At 50.3% G+C, this 18,658-nt stretch overlaps 1 protein-coding gene across 5 annotated transcripts in view; it reads right to left on the bottom strand.

Moving 5' to 3' along the window:
* Window positions 1-2,124: 2,124 nt before the first annotated feature.
* The window catches only part of Tfap4 (transcription factor AP-4), a 44,272-nt gene continuing 27,738 nt past the window's right edge, over window positions 2,125-18,658 (bottom strand). For 2 of the 5 annotated variants that reach the window (XM_034505248.2, XM_034505247.2), the window contains exons 2-7: window positions 9,415-9,580; window positions 9,225-9,323; window positions 8,686-8,856; window positions 7,353-7,493; window positions 5,468-5,623; window positions 2,125-3,222 (exon numbers count right to left, since the gene is read on the bottom strand). In XM_034505248.2, the coding sequence (XP_034361139.1) occupies window positions 3,028-3,222; window positions 5,468-5,623; window positions 7,353-7,493; window positions 8,686-8,856; window positions 9,225-9,323; window positions 9,415-9,489 (837 nt within the window). In that variant the 5' untranslated portion in view covers window positions 9,490-9,580 and the 3' untranslated portion in view covers window positions 2,125-3,027. Of the gene's footprint in view, window positions 3,223-5,467; window positions 5,624-7,352; window positions 7,494-8,685; window positions 8,857-9,224; window positions 9,324-9,414; window positions 9,581-12,031; window positions 12,246-17,080; window positions 17,461-17,906; window positions 18,574-18,658 lie in introns of those variants that run through there. The other 3 variants (XM_076937309.1, XM_076937310.1, XM_076937308.1) reach the window with 3 other exon arrangements.

Below are 18,658 nucleotides of genomic sequence, written 5' to 3' on the forward strand. Positions count from 1 at the left end.
ACAGATATCCTAGGCCCATAGCGCCCTCTGTTGATACCATCGGAAGTTGCATGGAGCTAGTCGGGTCGACCACCTCACACCTAATGGAAAACACAACCTAAGGAAGGCACAATGCTGCCTAAAGACACCATATTCAAATAGCTATTGTATGACTATTTACATAACATTTTACAAAAAAATAGAACTATAACAGAGCTATATCAGGGAAACAACAGAGACTGGGGGAACACTGAGGAGGTACTAATTCCTACCATGATGGTGGCTACTCAAGAAAACAGAAGAACCACACACAATCAAGTGTGAGTTTCAATGAATGCAATCAAACTGTTTTGTGCGGGTTCCTTTATGTTTGGGGGGAGTTTTGGGGGGGGTGTTGCTTTTTTGTTTGTTTATTTGCTAACAGGGTCTCACTGAGTAGCCCTGCCCAACCTTGAAATCACTACCATGCTTAAACATCAAACCACATGCCTCCTGAGAGCTGGAATTCAGTTTTCTAGTATGCCATGGTATACATGTGGAGGTCAGAGGACAACTCTCAGGAGTCAATTCTCTCCTTCCTCCACGTGCGTCCTGGGATCAAATCCAGATAGGCTAGGTAGCAGGCACCGTTACCTTCCCAGAGCCATTTTGCCCACCCCCACTCTTTTGTTTTGAATACTAAAATGAGATCAGTGGCTACGTGGGACTGGGAGGATAAGTCATGAAAAGTGACTGCTTTACAAGAGGGGGCTCAATTGGAAGTTGTGGAGATATGTTTGAATTAGATGAGTTTATCAACATGGTGAATGGATTAGATTCACTCATAAAATGACAAATTGTATGTCTTGTAGATAGATTTCTTTTTTTGTTTGTTTTTGTTTTCGAGACAGGGTTTCTCTGTGTCCTGGAACTCACTCTGTAGACCAGGCTGGCCTCGAACTCAGAAATCCGCCTGCCTCTGCCTCCCAAGTGCTGGGATTAAAGGCGTGTGCCACCACTACCTGGCTGTAGATAGATTTCTAATGTTTAAAATTGTTCCTGCGTTTTTACTGAGTGAGTTCCTGTCCAGAGGCACACTAGAGATGGAAGCTGGCTTTTCTGCTCCGACCTTCGTCCATACAGCCTGAGCAGGAATGAGACATGGGTCATGTCGTATAAAGTGATCTTTAGTCACAAAATTAAGAAACTTAATGGACACTCTTCTCCTTGAACATTACTTACAATTTCCAGAACAGGAAACAGGTTCAGAGGAAGTGAGTGTACAACCAAGCTGAGCACTGGGGATGGCCAGAGCCCAAGCCCTTACAGGCATTTTATGGAGATGCCGCCTTCCTGTGTGCAGACAAAAACACTGGCCTCACAGGGTAAGACTCCTCCTCCTGCCCAGCTTGGGTAACACCATCTTACAGCTAGCTTCACTCAGCTATTCTATGTGCCAGACCTAACAAAGCCAGGCTTCTCATGGTCAGACAGTGTTTGCTGAGATCTGTGACCCTTCCAGCCTCCATTAGGAACAAGGGCTGAGCTCACATAAGCACTTTCTGGGAGTCGGTTTTAACCGGGAGTGCAACTTAACCACTGGGCACTGCTCTAAAGCCAGATCAGAGTTAATTCAGCTGTGTGTGCCAAGAACCATATAAAACGGGGATTTGCATGGAGGGGCACTCAACTGTCTACTGCTCTGTAAGGAACACCCAGGAAGGTCAGTTACTCATAACACCCTGGGTTGTTGGTACAGCTCACAGATTTCTAGGGGGATTTGTAACCTGGGGGGAAAAGGAACACAGGGTCACACAAGGAAGTAGCAAGGCTTCCAGTCTACCAGGACCTGGAAGTTTCTGTGTTTTCTCTAGGAGCTAGAAAATGTGGCATGCTTGTTCCTTCCCTCCCGTGGTGGCTTCAAACAGAAATTGGAGGCACTCCCTTCTGCCCCAGCACACACACCACTGTTGAAGAACCTTCCAGGGAAGCCCAGGGGCTGTGAGGACCTCAATCTCATTGCAACTCCACTCACAATTCAGGAGTGCCACTGTATGCACAGTCCTCTCTGGATTTGGAAGTCCAAAAAAACACCCTTTAATCTAGGCCAACCAGCCCAAGCCAGGCAGGATCCCAGTACAGTACACCCTCAATAAATACAGCAACTAAAAAACAAAGTACAAATTTTATTTTGTTTCTTTACAAAGGCACAATGGCCTATTGGTATTTTGTTCCCTACCCCCATTTTCTTAACAAAATATAATAGCTTCTCCTTGGACACAAAGACCTCAAAATTGTAAAAAAGAAAAAAAGAAAAATTAAAATTAAAAAAATACAGAAACCAAAACCAATATAAAACCAACAACAAACAAAACAAAAAGAGAGACAAAGACATTTTTGGGGTCAATGACAGGAACCCTGGAAAGGGAAGGTGGAGGAGGAGAGTGGCCAATTCTGGTACTGAGGTGGGGAGGGGGAGGGGACAATGGCAGCAGCAAACCCCAACCGAGAAGCAATGTCGATCCCCGATTCCCGATTCCGGGGTTCCAGGTCCCCAGAAAGCCCCAACCCAGCCTGACCCCCAACCCATGTAAGTGCTTAAAAGAGAAAAAGACAACCCAATATAGGGAAGGGGTGAAGACCGACAGCCTCGGGCTGGCTCTGGGGAGGAGCAATGCCTTGGGGTTTTGTTTGATTTTTCCCTGTTCTTAAAAACACGTTTAAATGGAAGGAAAAAACAAAAACAAAACGAAACAAAAATAAAAACGCTTTTTGGCGAGAGAGGCCAGGCACCTCAGTGTCAGCTTCCCCGGCCCCAGGGCCGAGGCCCAGCCCTGGAGTCCCGATGCGCCCACGCAATGCGCCCACGCATGCTGTACCACCACAACCCCGGGACCCGGGCTCTGGTGGCTTCGATCAAAGGTCGTCTTACAGTATTGAAAAGGAGGTCATAAAAGAGACCCAAATGACATCATAATTTTGTAAAAATTTCTCATTCACCCATGTTTTCTCCCTGTTGTTGCCCCGGCCCCCTCTAGCCCCCAGGAGGGAGAGGAGGGCTGGGGGTGGTCAGGGAAGCTCCCCGTCCCCCAAAGGCTCTTCCCGGCTCTGGTCCATGGCGTCGCTGTCCGAGGCTTCGGAGTCCGAGGCGGTATCAGAGGTGTGGGCCTCTGGGCAGCTGCGGACGGACTTCACGATAACTGCTCGCCTCTGTTCCTCTTCCAGCTCCTGTTTGTCCTGGGTTCCCTCAATGTGCTGGATGGCCTGCACAGAAAGGACAGTCCATCAAGGAGACTGAGCTAGCGAAACTAGGCCAGCTGCTTTCTGCCCAAAAAACACACACGCCAGGACAGTTCAGAAATAAACTAAACAAAGCAAAGCGGAGGGGATAGGGTGAGCTTAGAAAGAGAAGACCCTTCCGTTAAGACGAAGGACCTAGCATCCAGAAAACCAAAGCTCGAGATGAGCACGGGGTTCATATGCTTATATACCGTGACGTCTACTAACTTAGTAAAGGCCTTTGCTATCTGCTGTATTACCCAATTTGCTGGGCATACGTGCAATGAGAGTTCTGGGACCTGATAATTTTTTGTCTTTTTCCTTTCTTGCTCAAGGGCTTGGGTTCAGTCCCCAGCCCCCAGTAAAGTCAGTCAGAGTAGTATGAACCTGTTACCTGAGGTAAGGGCTTTCCAGGTAGAGTCAGAAAGACCCCTCGGGTTCAGTGGCCGGCCAGCCAGCCTATCCTAATTGGTGAGCAACAGGTTTCAGTGAGGGGTTCCTGCCTCTTGGTTCTTTGGCTTCCCAGCCCCACTTTCTTAACAAAATATAGTAACTTCTCCTTGGACACAGTGATCTCAAAATTATAAAATAAATACAGAAACTAAAACCAACAACAAAGACATTTTGGGGGTCAATAATGTTACCCTTCACAATGAGAACATATACATATATGTGTGTGTGTGTGTGTATGTATATGTGTATGTATATATGTATTATATATATATATATATTTATATTTATATATATATATATATATAGACACTTATTCACAAAAACATAGTAGACATTTCCCATGCATAATATAGAGATATTTGTATATATGTGTGTATATATATATACACATATGTATGTATATCCTTTCTCAAACAAGTAAATAAGACATAGTGGGCATCTTTCTTCAGCATCTAGCCCATTAACTGTAGTCTCTCACCCCTCACCCCCTCATCAAGGAAATTTCTCTGCAAAAGACAGAGACTGTGACAAAAAACTACAATCAATCAAAATGCAGAGCTCTGAAGCCCGGCTCAAAGCCTGTGTCTGCAGTAAAGTCCCGTATCTACGGCTGGGGAGCACTGCAGAAGAGGAGACACAAAGACTGTACGAGCCAGAGAATCAGGGAGTGTGCTGTGAAGTTATGTCCCCTAGGCATGTTAGAAACTCCATTCATCAAGTCTTACCAACTTGACAGCCCAAACATAAGATGCCACCATTAAACAGGCCAAAGTGGACAAGACAGAGACTAGGAGAGGCCTCAGTCCTACACAAAGAATTACAGGCAATGAAGGAACGCCAAGAGGGGAGAAATGGTCTTCCCAGTCCCCAGGGAAGAGTGCACCAAGTGGTTATCCAATACCAAATGGTCAGCCCTGAAACGTACATGCAAGTAACATTCTACAGACTGAACAAGGTGTATTTACGTACTTAAGAATATGTATACAGAGATAGATATATAGATATACACATATACATACATACATATATATATACATACACACACACACACATATAATGTATATATGTAACAATTAATGAAAAAGAAGCCATAGTTTGAAAGAAAGCAAGGAGGGGTATATGAGAGTTTAGAGGAAGGCAAGGCAAAAATGGTGTCATTATAATTAAAAGGGGAAAAAACCCCTAGTGGGCAGCTCCTAAGGAGCAATACTCCAAAGCTGACATCTGGCTTCCACCTGCGTGTGCACCTACACATGTACACACGCACACAACCCTGCACGTATCACCTGCATATACATCCCAATAGATACAAAAAAGGAAAAGAACCATGAAGGTAAGAAAAAGTTCTAGACCAGCTCACAAGTTCAACTAAGACCAATCACCAGGAATCTCTGAGAACAGAGCTCCCCAGGCCCAGCAGCTTGGTTCAGTAGGTGACGGCACTGGCTGCCAGGCCTTATAAACCTGAGTTTACAAGCCTTCTGACCCTTCGAGTCCAACATGATAGAGAACTCATTCTGCCAAGCTGTCCTCTGGTCACCAATGTGTTCCATGGTACAGACAGACAGACAGACAGACACACACACATACATACACACACACCAAGTGTCATTTTTAAAAGGGAGTGTCTTTTTAAGTCAGGCACAGGGAAGGTGACCTTCTCCTCCTACACAAGCTCCATCTTGCACTTGGTCCACACCCTGTTTCCTGGTCTCCAGGAAAAAGCATGTCCTCAAGAGTCAATTCCCACAAGCCACCCTTCCCTGAGCCCACATACCTGCACGATGGTGTCCAGATTTTGCCGGGATGTAGAGACAGAGTTGATGACTGAGGAGGGACCCATGGTGACAACATTGATGTGGTGAGAGGAAGGCGGGGCAGGCGCAGGCACGATCACTGTGGGGTGGTGGGTGGGGGCTGGAGGAGGCAGGAGCTGCAAGACACAAGTCCTCAGCTTTCCCCACAGGTTCCAGCCCACCAAACTCCCTTACTCATGGAGTATCTGCTAGTTTAGATTTTAAATGCCCACCCCCAAAGGCTGGGTCTCCAGTATGGCAGTATTAGAAGACAGAAACCTTTTCTTTTTTTTTTTTAATTTCTTTTTTTTTTTTTTTTTAATGATTTATCTATTTGTTTTATGTATGAAAGTACACCATTGCTCTCTTCAGACACACCAGAAGGGGCATCAGACCCCACTGTAGATGGTTGTGAGCCACCATGTGGTTGCTAGGAATTGAACTCAGGACCTCTGGAAGAGCAGTCAGTGGAGCCTATGCTGAGTGTGGTGGTACACAGCTGTAACCATGGCTGTCAAGAGGCCGAGCACGATGAGGACAAGTTCAAGGCCCACATGGGATACATAGCAAGGCCCTCGCTTACGACAAAAAATAATGGAGTCTAGTGCCAGGCAGTGGAGCGCACACCGTTAGTCCCAGCACTTGGCCGACAAAGGCAGGCAGATTTCTGTGAGTTTGAGGCCAGCCTGGTCTACAGAGTGAGTTCCAGGACAGCCAGGGGTGCACAGAGAAACCCTGTCTCGAAAAAAAGAAAACCAAAAATAATAATAATTGTAATTATAATAATGGGGCCAGGTAGAAGTTCTCCAGGTGAGTGGGTCCATCTCAAGAGGACTAAGACTCCAGCTTTTGTCTCCTTTCTTCTCTTTAGTCTCCGAGCCAAGAGGTGAGTGGTTTTGTTCCTAAATCATCTCACCATGGGTCCAATCTGAAGCCTTCGAAATTCGAGTCAAATTCCCCTTTTCTCTTTATAACCTGCCTATTTTAGGTGCTTGCTACACTAATAAAAAAGCTGACAAGTAGAGAGGACCAACCAATTCACAACCCCTCGAACACTAGGAATGAAAGGAAGGGCTTCAGTGCATTCCCGATCCTCTGGTCCCTTTGCTTGCAGCTCAGGATGCATGTTAGGACCTAATAGATGACTGTTCAAGAGTAGACACTCTGGCTGTGTATGGTGGCACCCGCCTTTAACCCCAGCACTCCAGAGGCAGATGCAGATTTCTGTGAATTCAAGGGTAGCCTAGTCTAAATAGTAAGATCCTGACTCAGAAAAACAAACAAAGAAAAAAACAGAAAACAGTACAGAGTGTGGGGCTGGGATGTACTCAGTGGTAGAATGCTTGTCAGACATGCCCTGGGCTCAGTCAGCACCACCAAAAAAAAAAAGAAAGAAAAAAAAAGAAGAAGAAGGAGGAAGAGGAAAAGGAGGAGAAGTAGTAGAAGTAGAGGAAGAGGAAGAGAAGGAAGAAGGGAAGAAAGGAAAAAGATGAAGAGGAGGAAGAGAGAAAGAGGAGGAGAAGAAGAAGAGGAGGAGGAGAAGAAGAGGAGGAGGAGGAGAAGAAGAGGAGGAGGAGAAGAAGAGGAGCATAGTTCTGGGTTAAGACAGAGAGGGTTCAAATTCCTGCTCCAGAGCAGATTACCTGACCTTTCTCTACCTTATTTTCCACAGCAATAAAACATTAAACAGCTCAAGCTTCAAAGGACTGCCGTAAAGATTCTGGTCTATGTTCCAATGCTCTCAAGACACCTAAAACGCAGCATGCCCATACGGTTGTGTTGCACCTACGTAGTCTGAGACCCTCCTACCGATTCTGAGATTCCCCGCAACAGCCTGTGGGGCCCCTCCTGGAGTCTCCTGCTCACCTGGGTCCGTAGGTGCTGTTGTTCCCGCTCCAGCTTCTCCTGGTGCAGCAGCCGCACCTGCTCCTGCTGCTGCTGCAGCTGCACCTGCTGGGCAATCACCTTGAGTTTTTCCGGGTACATGTGGGCCTCGAGGGAGCGTACCTGCAGGTGGTGGGACAGCACAGCACTAAGAGGTGGGGCAAGGCCACACCTGCTCTACCAGCTGCAAAGGCCATTCATTCACTAACACCACAGAGCAATCTGAACCCTCACAGAGAGCGCCCCCTACAGGGCAGACCGAAGGATCTCCCCACTTCACCTCTAAACTTTTGTCACTATGGTTTCCAATATAAAGAAACCCGTTTCCTTTCTTGTCTGACTAACTGTTTCCTTATAGAAGCCATGAAGCACGCCCTGGGGAACTGGGTCAAACCCTTCCTGGTGCCATAGCTCCTATGGGGTCTTATTTCAGCTGCATCTCTGTGTGTGAGCATGCTTGGAGCTGAGCCCAGAACTTACATGTTAAGCACTCAGTGACTGAACCCAACACCCCAGCCCTCGGTTGTATTTTTACACCTTTAATAAAGAACTGTTGCTTAAGTGTGGTGGCACACGCCTTTTAATCCCAGCACTCAGGAGGCAGAGGAAGGCAGATCTCTGACTTTGAGGCCAGCTTGGTCTATAAAGCAAGTTCCAGGACAGTCAAGGCTACACAGAGAAACCTACTCAAGAAAGAAAGAAAGAAAGAAAGAAAGAAAGAAAGAAAGAAAGAAAGAAAGAAAGAAGAGAAGGGAAGGGGAGGCGAGAAAGGGAGGGGAGAGGGCGGCGAAGGGGAGGGGAGAGAAAGAAAGGGGAGGAGGGGGCAGGGGAGAGAAGGGAAGGGGAGGAGAGGGAAGGGAGAAGGAAGGAAGGAAGGAAGGAAGGAAGGAGGAAGGAAGGAAGGGAGGTGGAAGAGCGAAATGTGGACTAATATTTAGTCCTGTGTAAATAGAGTCACTGGAGAGCAAAGCGCCTACTCCTAGGGCGCATGCGCACGTGCGTATCTGAGTGTCCTGCCTGGATGAATCCACACTGTGTGCTTGTCCGGTGCCTGTGGAAGTCAGAAGTAGAAGATGGCGTCCGATTCCCTGGAATTGGGGCTGTGCATGGCTGTCTGCCACCATGTGGATGCTGGAAACTGAACTAAACTCTGATCCTCTGCAAGAGCAACAAGTGTTCTGAGCCACTAAACCATCTATCTCTCCAGCACCTAGAGCAGACACTCTGGTGAATACCTGCTGAAGGGAGGAACAGACCCCAGAATCCATACTCTGCGCCTGAGCATCACACTGGCCAGCAGAGGGCGCTGCCTCACCTGCTCTTCCAGCATCATCCGCACAGAGCGCTCCTTGTCCAGCTGTTGCCGCAGCTCGATCATCTCTCTCCTAAGGTCCTCAGCCTTCTCATCCTCCCAGATGTCAGGTGAGCCAATGCCCTCATCCTTGTCTTCTGCCCTTCGCCGCTTCGGAGATGAGCCACTCAGTTCCTGCGGACCACAAGAGGTTGGTGAGTGAGCCGACATACCCATAACACATCCAGCAGTCACAGGGCTCTGTGGAAAGCCCTCCAAAGCTACCCAATACAAGTGGACTCATATTGGAGAACCCATTCTGCAAATCCACCAAATAACCAAATGCCAGGCACGGAAGAATGGCCTTACTTTCTAGAACCTGCTTCCTCCAGAGCCCGCTCTACTATACTTCACGGATGAAGAAACAGGCCTAGGCAGGAAGTAGGCAGGTTCCGTGGGCAAGATAAGACTGATAGCCATACATGCATCCCAAGCTAATGGTTTAGGTAATGCCCACACAAGAGGAAGGCAAGGTACTGCTGAGAGGATTCCCCATCCGGTACCTGGATAAAGCGCTTGAGCTGCGTGTTCTGCTGCAGGAGTCTAGTCTTCTCCTGCTCAAGAGAGAAGATGTATTCTGCGGTCTGCTGGAGAATGGCTGCCTGAGGGCAAGAGGAAAAGAATCAGGCTGATGGTCCTCTCCTCGAGAGAGCACGACACCTCCTCCAGGAAGCCCTCCCTGCTCCTGCCCACCTTGCTGAGCTTCTCTCCGTCTGTGTGGGGAATGAGGGTCTTGAGGGACTGGAAGCCCGCGTTGATACTCTGCATGCGCCTCCGCTCGTTGCTATTGGCAATCTCCCGTCGGATCCGCCTTTCCTGGTCCCTCTGGGTCTCAGGGGTCAGTGGAATGTTAGCTAGGCTGCCGGGGAGAACAGGAGTATATTCGGGATAGATGTCCTCCAAACTTTACCCCCAGAAGGTCCCTGAACTCATAGTTGATCACCAGAGGGAACTGGATGTAACCAGCATCCCTTCCCTGTTAGAGGCCTGTACTCTGGGAAATCACCCCCAAGGAAGCCCTAGGGCTGTGTCCTGGGATGCCCAGGGGACTGAAGGAGCTGTCCGTGGATGCCGTCTGCTTAGAACCCATGCCTTCCCTGACTTCTGTCTTTTAGAAGAGATTCTTAGCAATGTCAGGGTATCAACACACAGGGGTTCACAGCTGTGCAGGCCTCACCTGCTGTCCTAATATCTGCCTAGCCAGGCTGGGAAGGCCCAGAAACCTGCATGGCTAATCCCTATGATTCTAACACAAGAGGACCCCAGGCAGCAACCAGAAACTGTTCTCAGGACACTTGGAAGGTCCTCGATGTGTCTATCTGGCCCACCTCTTTCAGTAGCTCATACGTTGTCACTAGAGTTCTGAGGAGATAACCTGCTCCTGCCTGCCCACTGCCACAGTTGTCTCCAGCCAGAAGCCTCCAGCCCCCATCCCAGCCACTGTGAGCTAAGAGTGTATGTACAAAGGACAAGACAGGCAGCATTCACTCCACAGATGGAACGCTGGATCAGCCACTTCTCCGGACAGTTCTGTTCTATCCTGACCTACTCCATGGAGGGAGATCACGCCGTATAAAGACCTGAGGCGCCCAACATGCTATGGACGATGTAACTGTGTGCTGAAGTAGCAGCTAGCCAGTGGGGTGAGGGAGAAAGCAGCCAGCAGTGGAAGGGCCCAATGCCACTGCTCCCAAGGGGGTGGGCCTGTGTGTGGCCTGAAGGAGGGATGCCCCCCCTCAGCCCTCCCCTGCAACTCCCCCTCCTGCCCAAGGCCTGATGGCTTCCAGATGCTGAGCTCTCAGCAGAGGCCTCCAGCCCCACCCAAAGCCACAGCCCTGGCCTCTTCCTGAGGGGCCCTCCCAGGGTGACCTGTTCCAGGCTAGAGTCAAGGGAACATATACCCTGGGTTTGGGGAAATAAAAAAAAGGCCTCTGACACCTCTCATCTCACTGAAGTGGGAGTCTGAGGTCAAGGAGGTGGCAGGTCTAACTCTTTTGCCATGAGTTGGCCCCAGTCTTTATCCCCAGGGAAAATGGGCTGCAGAGCAGCCCCGAAGGGAAACACATCTGTAGCAGCTGGAAACAGCTGAAGCCTGTCCAGCCCTACCCAATTTACCCCATCTGTCTGTCCTGCCTCAGCTCCCTAAAGGAACACATCCCTGCCCCTTCTAGGGCCTCAGCTTCCTCTCCCAACAGAAAGGTCAGACAGCTGGGAATGAGTTCCCTGTTGGCCGCTGCAGGAGGCTTGGAGGCAAAGCATCCCCTTCCCACTTCATCAAGCCCTTCATTCAGGGCCCAAAAGCCCAGGGCCCCAGCCCACCCTCTCCCAGGGTTCACATCCCTCACAGGACCTGGGAGTGTGAGCCGTGGGAGAGGGCCCAGGTCTCTCCCACTTGACAGATGAGGTCTCTGTATAAAGAGCCTCAGGTCTTTATACTGCGTGATCTCCCTCCATGGAGTAGGACAAGATAAAACAGAACCGTCCCAAGAAGTGGCTGATCCAGTGTCCCATCTGTGGAGTGAATGCTGCCTGTCTTGTCCTTTGTTCCCTTGGTACATTCTTAGCTCACAGATTAGAGTTTAGGGTAGGGAGAGAGGTCCAGCTTTCCTGCTTCAGCACAGGATGCTTCCTTTCTCCCAGCCCCCAAAAGGGGAGTTGATGGGCATCTGGAAAGAGACAGGGATTCAGAGCCGGACAAAGCCACACATGCTCCTCAGTCCTGGAGTCGCCCTGAACACCTCCTCCGGAGCCTGGAGACCCTGTGAAATGGATGCCCTGGAGGAAGTAGTTAATGCCACGGGTTTAGGGGCAAAATGAGACAGAAAGGACATGATGGCATGCACCTGTAGTTTCAGCACTGAGCAGGCTGATACCAGATGAGTGGGAATTGAGGCCAGCCTGGGCTACACAGGAAGACTCTTGTCTCAAAAAACAAGCAAGAAAAAGATGAGGAGATGGGCATGGTGGCAACACAGGAGCAGCGGCATTTGGGTAAGCTCAAGAACATCCTCAACCACATAGCAAATTCAGTGTCAGCCTGGGCTGCATGCTACATGAGACCCCGTCTCAATTAAAAAAGTGTGTGTGTTGGGGGGGCAGGGGGAGGCTGAAGAGACAGCTAAATCATTAAGAGTCTTTCCAGTTCTTCTATAGGACTCAAAACTACCTGTAACTATATCCCCAGGGAACCACAGCCTTTCTGGCCTCTATAGGCACGCATACATATAAACAATATAAATAAGTACATATACACACATACATACATGTATTCATACATACATACATACATAGGTAACAGAAAGCAACCTACCCCAGGACTGTCATGGTAGTCTCCCCCACAACTCACCCAGTCTCTGGGCCCCTGCTTTAAGGGTAAAACTGACCTAAGACTGGGTCTCAAGAAAAAGCTGGCTGGGCAGTGGTGGTGCACGCCTTTAATCCCAGCACTTGGGAGGCAGAGGCAGGTGGATTTCTGAGTTCGAGGCCAACCTGGTCTACAGAGTGAGTTCCAGGACAGCCAGGGCTACACAGAGAAACCCTGTCTCAAAAAACCAAAAAAAAAAAAAAAGAAAAAAGAAAAAAGAAAAAGCCTTGTAACCACCCTCAGGCTACCCCCAAGAGCTACCCTATCTAAAGAGCCTCAGAATACAGGAGTATATGTTTTACAATAAACAGGGCTAAATCTGTAGTTCAGTTGAGCAGCCTAGCATGCTCAAAGTTCTAGATTCAATCCCCAGAACCACCATTATACTAAAAAGGGAGTAGGTGGCTCGGCATGGTAGCTGACACCTTTAATCCCAACATAGGCAGAGACAGGAGGATCCTGAGTTCGAGGACAATCTGTGCTATATAATAAGGCCCTGCCATTTGAAAGAACCAATAAATAGGCCTGGAGAAGAACACCTGATTCCCAGGTAAAAGGCGGTGTGTGTGTGTGTGTGTGTGTGTGTGTGTGTGTGTGTGGTGGGGAGGGGAGAGGTAGCTACAGTAAAAGGGGACATTGGGACCCCAGAGTCGGGCAGAACAGCCTCTATACCATATCCCATACACCAGCTGTGTGACAGCTTCCCCAGGAAAGGAGGGTCCCCGGAGGTGCCGGGCCAGTTCTTTGTTGTTGCTGCTCTTGTTTAAGACAAAAGTTTCACTCTTATGCCCCCCCCCCCCTTAGCCTCAAGGAATTCCTCCTGCCTCAGCCTTCCAAGTGCTGTGCAGAGAGCCAGAGCAGGGCGGAGCCAGAGCAGGGCGGAGCCAGAGCAGGGCGGAGCCAGAGCAGGGCGGAGCCAGAGCAGGGCGGAGCCAGAGCAGGGCGGAGCCAGAGCAGGGCGGAGCCAGAGCAGGGCAGAGCCGGCTCCCAGGCTGCACAACTAAGCTGGTGTGACTGTAAGACCCATAGGTGTCACCCAAGGTCACACCTGCAGTTCCCACTGACTCAGCTATCCTTGAAAAGGCAGCCCTGAGAGCTACTTCTGCTCTCCCCATCCCCCAGGGGAGCCCAAAGCAAACCTCAGAGCCCCAGCTCTGAAAGGTTCAATCACAGAACTCCCAGACTAAAGAGAACTTGGATCTCAGAGAGTGAGCAGCCCTTAGCCTGACTCTTCCCAAATGCCCCCCCAACCTCTGTGCTTAGGAACCAACTGCCGGTTAACATGGCCATCCCTGGACATGGGGTGTGTTAAGGACAGAGACTATCCTTGCAAAGATTCTGCATGGGGACTTGGGTTTGCCGCAGTTGTTCATCCCAAGTGCTTGGAAAGCTCCAGCCAACAGAAGTAACAGACTGTATGCTGGCCCTGGTGAAATGCCAGTAAGGTAGTGGGTGCCAGGGCTAGTGTGACAGACCATGAGTTACCGTTGGTGGGATGCAGATCCTGACTGCAGACTTAACCCAACTGTCACTTCCAGGTGAAATTACTCTAGAAAAAGCAGATTTTCTTACATATGCCTATAAATTTCAATTCACAGTAAGTAATCACATGGAAAAGTCCCACCACTTCAAAACTTCAGATTCCCCTGATGAACATTGCGGGGACCACCAGCATTGCTGCTGATCACCATTACCTGGCTTCAGGAAGACGGAACTGGGCCGATAGCCAAGAAATAGAACTAGCCCACTCAAGCCTAAGAGCAGGGTCACTATCCCTACCCTAGCAAATGTGCAGGAGCAGGATGCAGGCTGGCTGTTCACATCTGGATCCCAGGCTAGTATCAGATCCTCCTGCTCAACCTAAGGCCAAACATCCCCACCACCTTCCACCCATTTGCCTGGCCACACCCTCTGACTGGCCACCACCACCTCTCTTTTCTCATGGCCTGAACCCACTTGGCATGCCTAAAGTACCCAGTCTCCATAATCAAAGTGGGGAAAGGCCACGTGGGATTTCCCATACCCAGGAGAAGGAGGTAGAAATGACCCACAACACACCAAGGATGCCCAACACGTTCAGCCCCTCTCTCCATCACAGGCCATTGCCTCTACAGCCCTGACAGCCCTGATCATCCTCCCCTTGAGACATCTCTTCCCCAGCAACTTCAGCCTATCACAGGAAAGCCTGCAGAGGGCACAGATGCCCACACCTGCCTTGACCCTTTCGAACTAACCCAGCCGCTGAAATCTCTCCACTTCAGCTCTCCTCACTGCCTTATACAGGGTCACAGTCAAAGGAAGTAAAAGGAAGGCTGGGCGGTATAACAGGAGAAGAGAATGACCCACTTCCCCTGAAGGTTTCACCCAGGTATCCAAGACAACCCTCTAAGGGAGCTGACAAAACCCTTCACCATCACAAGTCGGTGACCTGCCAAGGACAGGGGTCAGGACTTTACTTTTTTGTATCCTTAACCCCCAGCATCAAGCTGGTGCATCAAAATATATGGCCAGGGACCAAACAAACATGCCAAAGTTCTTAATACTCTCTAATAACACCTACCTCTCCCTCTCCCCGCTCCCCCTCCCCCACCTCTCCTTTTAAGAGAAGATCTCTCAGTGTAGCCCTGGCTGTCCTGAAACTTGCTCTGTCCACCAGACTGGCCTTGAGCTCATAGAGATCTACCTGCAGGACACAGGATTAAACTCAGATAATCCAGCATGTTCACAGGGACCTGGACTCTATCTACTGAGCCATCTTGCCAGCACTTAAAGGAACTTTTAAAGAGTTTGTAAGACACCCAGTATGACAGCACGTGCTTGAAGGTCCAGCACTTGGTGGAAAGCAGCAGGATCAGGAGTTCAAGGTCATCTTAATTTACAAACCAAGTTGGAGATCAGCCTGGGCTAAATGAGAACCTATCTTTTTGGGGGGGCCAGGAGCTAAGGAAATAGCTCAGCCACATAACCATGAGGACCTGAATTCAGATCTCCTGCATCTACATAAAAGCTGGGAACAGTCCGTCTGTTACCTCAAAACTTGGGGGGGGGAGGGGGGGAGGTGCAGAGACGGGCGGATCTATGAAGCCAGCCAGTGCAGTGGTAAGCACCTTCTGAAAGACGTTAGGTCTTGAGACCTAACATTCCCCAACCTTATTTGTTTAGGTCTTGGTCTAAAGGTCTAAAAACTGAGGAGGAGATGCTGGCTGTGGTATTTTACATCAGTAGGAAATGCTAAAGAGGAAAAAGGATCCCAGATTTGAAGGCGGCCTGGGTCATTCATCTGAGCTGAAGAGATGGTTGAGAACAGTTGAAAACCAAGAGAACTGACGACCTCTACTCCAGAGGGCACAAGTTCAGTTCCCAGCACCCACATAGCAGCACGCAACTATTCCAAGGGATCTGATGCCCTCGTCTGGCCGCAGAGGGCAGGGCACACATGTGGCATACAGGTGAAACACCCACACGCATGTAAAAATCTGAGATTTTAAAAATTAAGTAAAGCCGGGCGGTGGTGGCGCACGCCTTTAATCCCAGCACCTGGGAGGCAGAGGCAGGTGGATTTCTGAGTTCGAGGCCAGCCTGGTCTACAGAGTGAGTTCCAGGGCAGCCAGGGCTACACAGAGAAACTCTGTCTCAAAAAACAAACAAAAAAAAAGTAAAAATATAAGTAGACAAATAAGGCAGGAGAATGTTAGGTCAAACTCAGGACAAATGGCTGAGGTGCCACCTAACATATCAAAGGGGATGCTGGCTCTCCCAGCATCTCTCAGTACCTGTTACAGAGTCATGGCTGGCACACCCCACTCCCTACTCTAAACTCTTCCATCTCAGGGACTGGAATGGGCTTCCCTCCCCCCAGCCTCTGATCCTTATATAATAACCTCAGCCATTTTGGCTACTGGCCTCTTGGCCTCTGGGTTCTCAGGTTCGTGTGTTCTTGTTCTCTCATGTTTTCTCTCCTCTCCTCTCCTCTCCTCTCCTCTCCTCTCCTCTCCCCTCCCCTCCCCTCCCCTCCCCTCCCCTCCCCTCCTCTCCTCAGCATGTTCAGTCTAGACCCTTCCAGAGTCCTCTGGCTGCTTTCTTCCCCATGTCCACAATAAACCTCAACCATCCCTAGGAGCAACTGAGGAAGTCATCTGTGCACATGAGCACATTCGCACACACATACACTTACACGGATGGAAACTACCATGAACCTGCTTTTAGAGTCTGAATTTCACCTTCTAGGCACTGCCTATATCCAAGTCTCACAGAACCATTAAGCAGCAGGTTCAAAACTCCAAACAAAACATCAAAGTGTGCCATTCTGCCCTATGGCTCCTTCTGGTTGGCCTGGAAGGCATGGGAGTCAGACAGAGAGAACTCAGCTAAAGAGGGAGGGGTGGAGCAAAGTCCAATAGCCTGAAACAAACCAGAGTCCACCCATCATAAGCTCTGCCCAGCCCACACTCCATCCAGGAAAGGCCTCCCAGCTGTAACTCCAGCTGAAAATGAACACGCCTAGAGGCTCCTCCATGCCCAGTGTCTCCTGGTTGAGGACCTGTGTGCCTGTAGGCAGATACCTCAATCACTAGGCCTAACAACACCCAATGTTCCTGGGAGTCTACTGCCCTCCAGCAACACAGGTCTGGAGAAGGGAAGCGTGAAGACAGAGTACCAAAAGGCTCAAGCATAGCAACCAGAGGTTCCTACTGTCAAAGCCTATAAAGGATCGGAACCAGAATGACCTCTCTGGGATATGGAGCAAATCAGGCCTCATTCCCCACTACCCAGGCCAGCTGAGAAGAGCCAGCACTACAACAAACTTAGGAAGCAAATCCAACTGTACATCTGCTCTAACTGGTACCTTTCTTAGCTTCTGTATCCATCGTTACAAAGAAATCAGAAAACGAATGAACTCACAGCAAGATCAGAGTGATTCAAGGAGAAAATCCTAGCAAGTGGATCCCCAGAATATTTACAGAGTCCAAGGGTTTTGTTATTGCTGTTTTGTACCTGCTGTGCCCTCAGGTGGACCTTATCTTAGTGCCAGCTGAGGGAGGGAAGGGGGAATCAGAGGGGGGCTGCCAGCTGTTAGATCCATCAATAGGCCCTTGGTATTGGCTCTCAACTTGAGTAAAGTGGGATCCCTGCCTGAATTTTATACCTATGCAGCACCCTGCCCCACAGGCGTTGCTGTCTACCAACCAGCCTGTGCCACTCAGCGGGCTCCTCCTCCTCCTTCAATCCCAGCCCTGCCAGGCTGGGGTGTCGGAGCACGTGGCCCCAGCCCTGGGGAGCCATTACACTCCTGGAGTAGCGCGGCAGGCAGGAAAGGGACCGTGGGTTTCAAACTTAAGCGCGCTGGAGAAACCGCTCCTTTCGTGCACCAACACCATCCCCGCCCCGACCCAGCCCGATTGTAGGGTTCAATGAACAGATACCACGGCCGGCAATAGTAATTCCAGACACGACCATTTAAGAAGAGTTTCGGGAGATTCGGCCACTGGCCGGTCTTGATTTAGTAGAGGGTAGATCTGGGACAACCTAAGTAGGACCAAGCTCACTAAGGAGTGTGTCAAGAGAGCTTGCAGACCACCCACCCGGCCGGGAGATTCAACGCTTTGCATTTGTGACTGGAGAACAGACGTGGGACAGCAAAGTTTGCAGAGACCCACATGCAACAAGGAGTAGACTTGAGCCTAGAAGCAACCTAAGATGCGCCCTCCCCAAAAGGCCTCCCCACCTGGCCTGCTTAGCCCACCCAGTTGGCTACAGCCGAGCTTTGTGCAAGTAAAGCGTGGCTCCGAAGCGCCTACAAGTCCCACAATGCAGCACCGACCCGACATCGAGAACTACAGCTCCCGCGAGGCCGCGCGCGCAGAGGTCCGCCTACTCCAAGAGGGCTGCAGAGTCACGTCCAGGCCTCGCTAGTAAACAGCGCCCGGGCGCGGGCGGCGAACGTGCGGCTAGCGACTGCCAACGTGTGGGGGACTGCGATTTCCCTGCTCGAAGCATGGCCACTAAGGGTCCACGTACGCCTCGCAACCTCGAGCGAGCACGCCCCCAACACTGCTGCAGCCCTGTTCTCTGCAAACGTTCACACCACCCGGCTCCCCGCCCCCCCCCAGCATGGAGCAGCGGCATGGCAGCATTGTAGCTGTCTACTCGCACGCCCCAGACTCCCCAAAAAACCTCCTTAGAAGAGGGTTCCCAGAAAGCGCGAGGAAGCAAGGAAAAGGAAGGAAGCCAAGGCTGGCGGGGGGAGGAGGAAGCGCTGGGTGAAAGCCACCAGCAGCAAGCATGGCCGGGACTGCTGCAGCACCACGTGGGTCTGTTTGCAATTTACAAACGTCGCGACTCGCCCGCCTGCAGCGGACAAAAGTGGCCAGAGCCTCTCGGGGTCCCCACGTTCCAAGGGAAGAAGGTCCCTAGGCAGCGCAAGCAGGGTACATGAGACTGCAGCGGACCCGGTGGCTAAGAAAGGCGAGCGAGGTCGGAGGCGCGAGCCATGCGTGCGCACACGCGCACCCGCCCGGGCGGGCTGGCCGGGGGCTGCAATGGGAAGAAGGGGTTGGGGGGAGGAGCAGTACA

This window comes from Arvicanthis niloticus, chromosome 6 (genome assembly GCF_011762505.2).
Source record: "Arvicanthis niloticus isolate mArvNil1 chromosome 6, mArvNil1.pat.X, whole genome shotgun sequence".
Lineage (NCBI taxonomy): Eukaryota > Metazoa > Chordata > Mammalia > Rodentia > Muridae > Arvicanthis > Arvicanthis niloticus.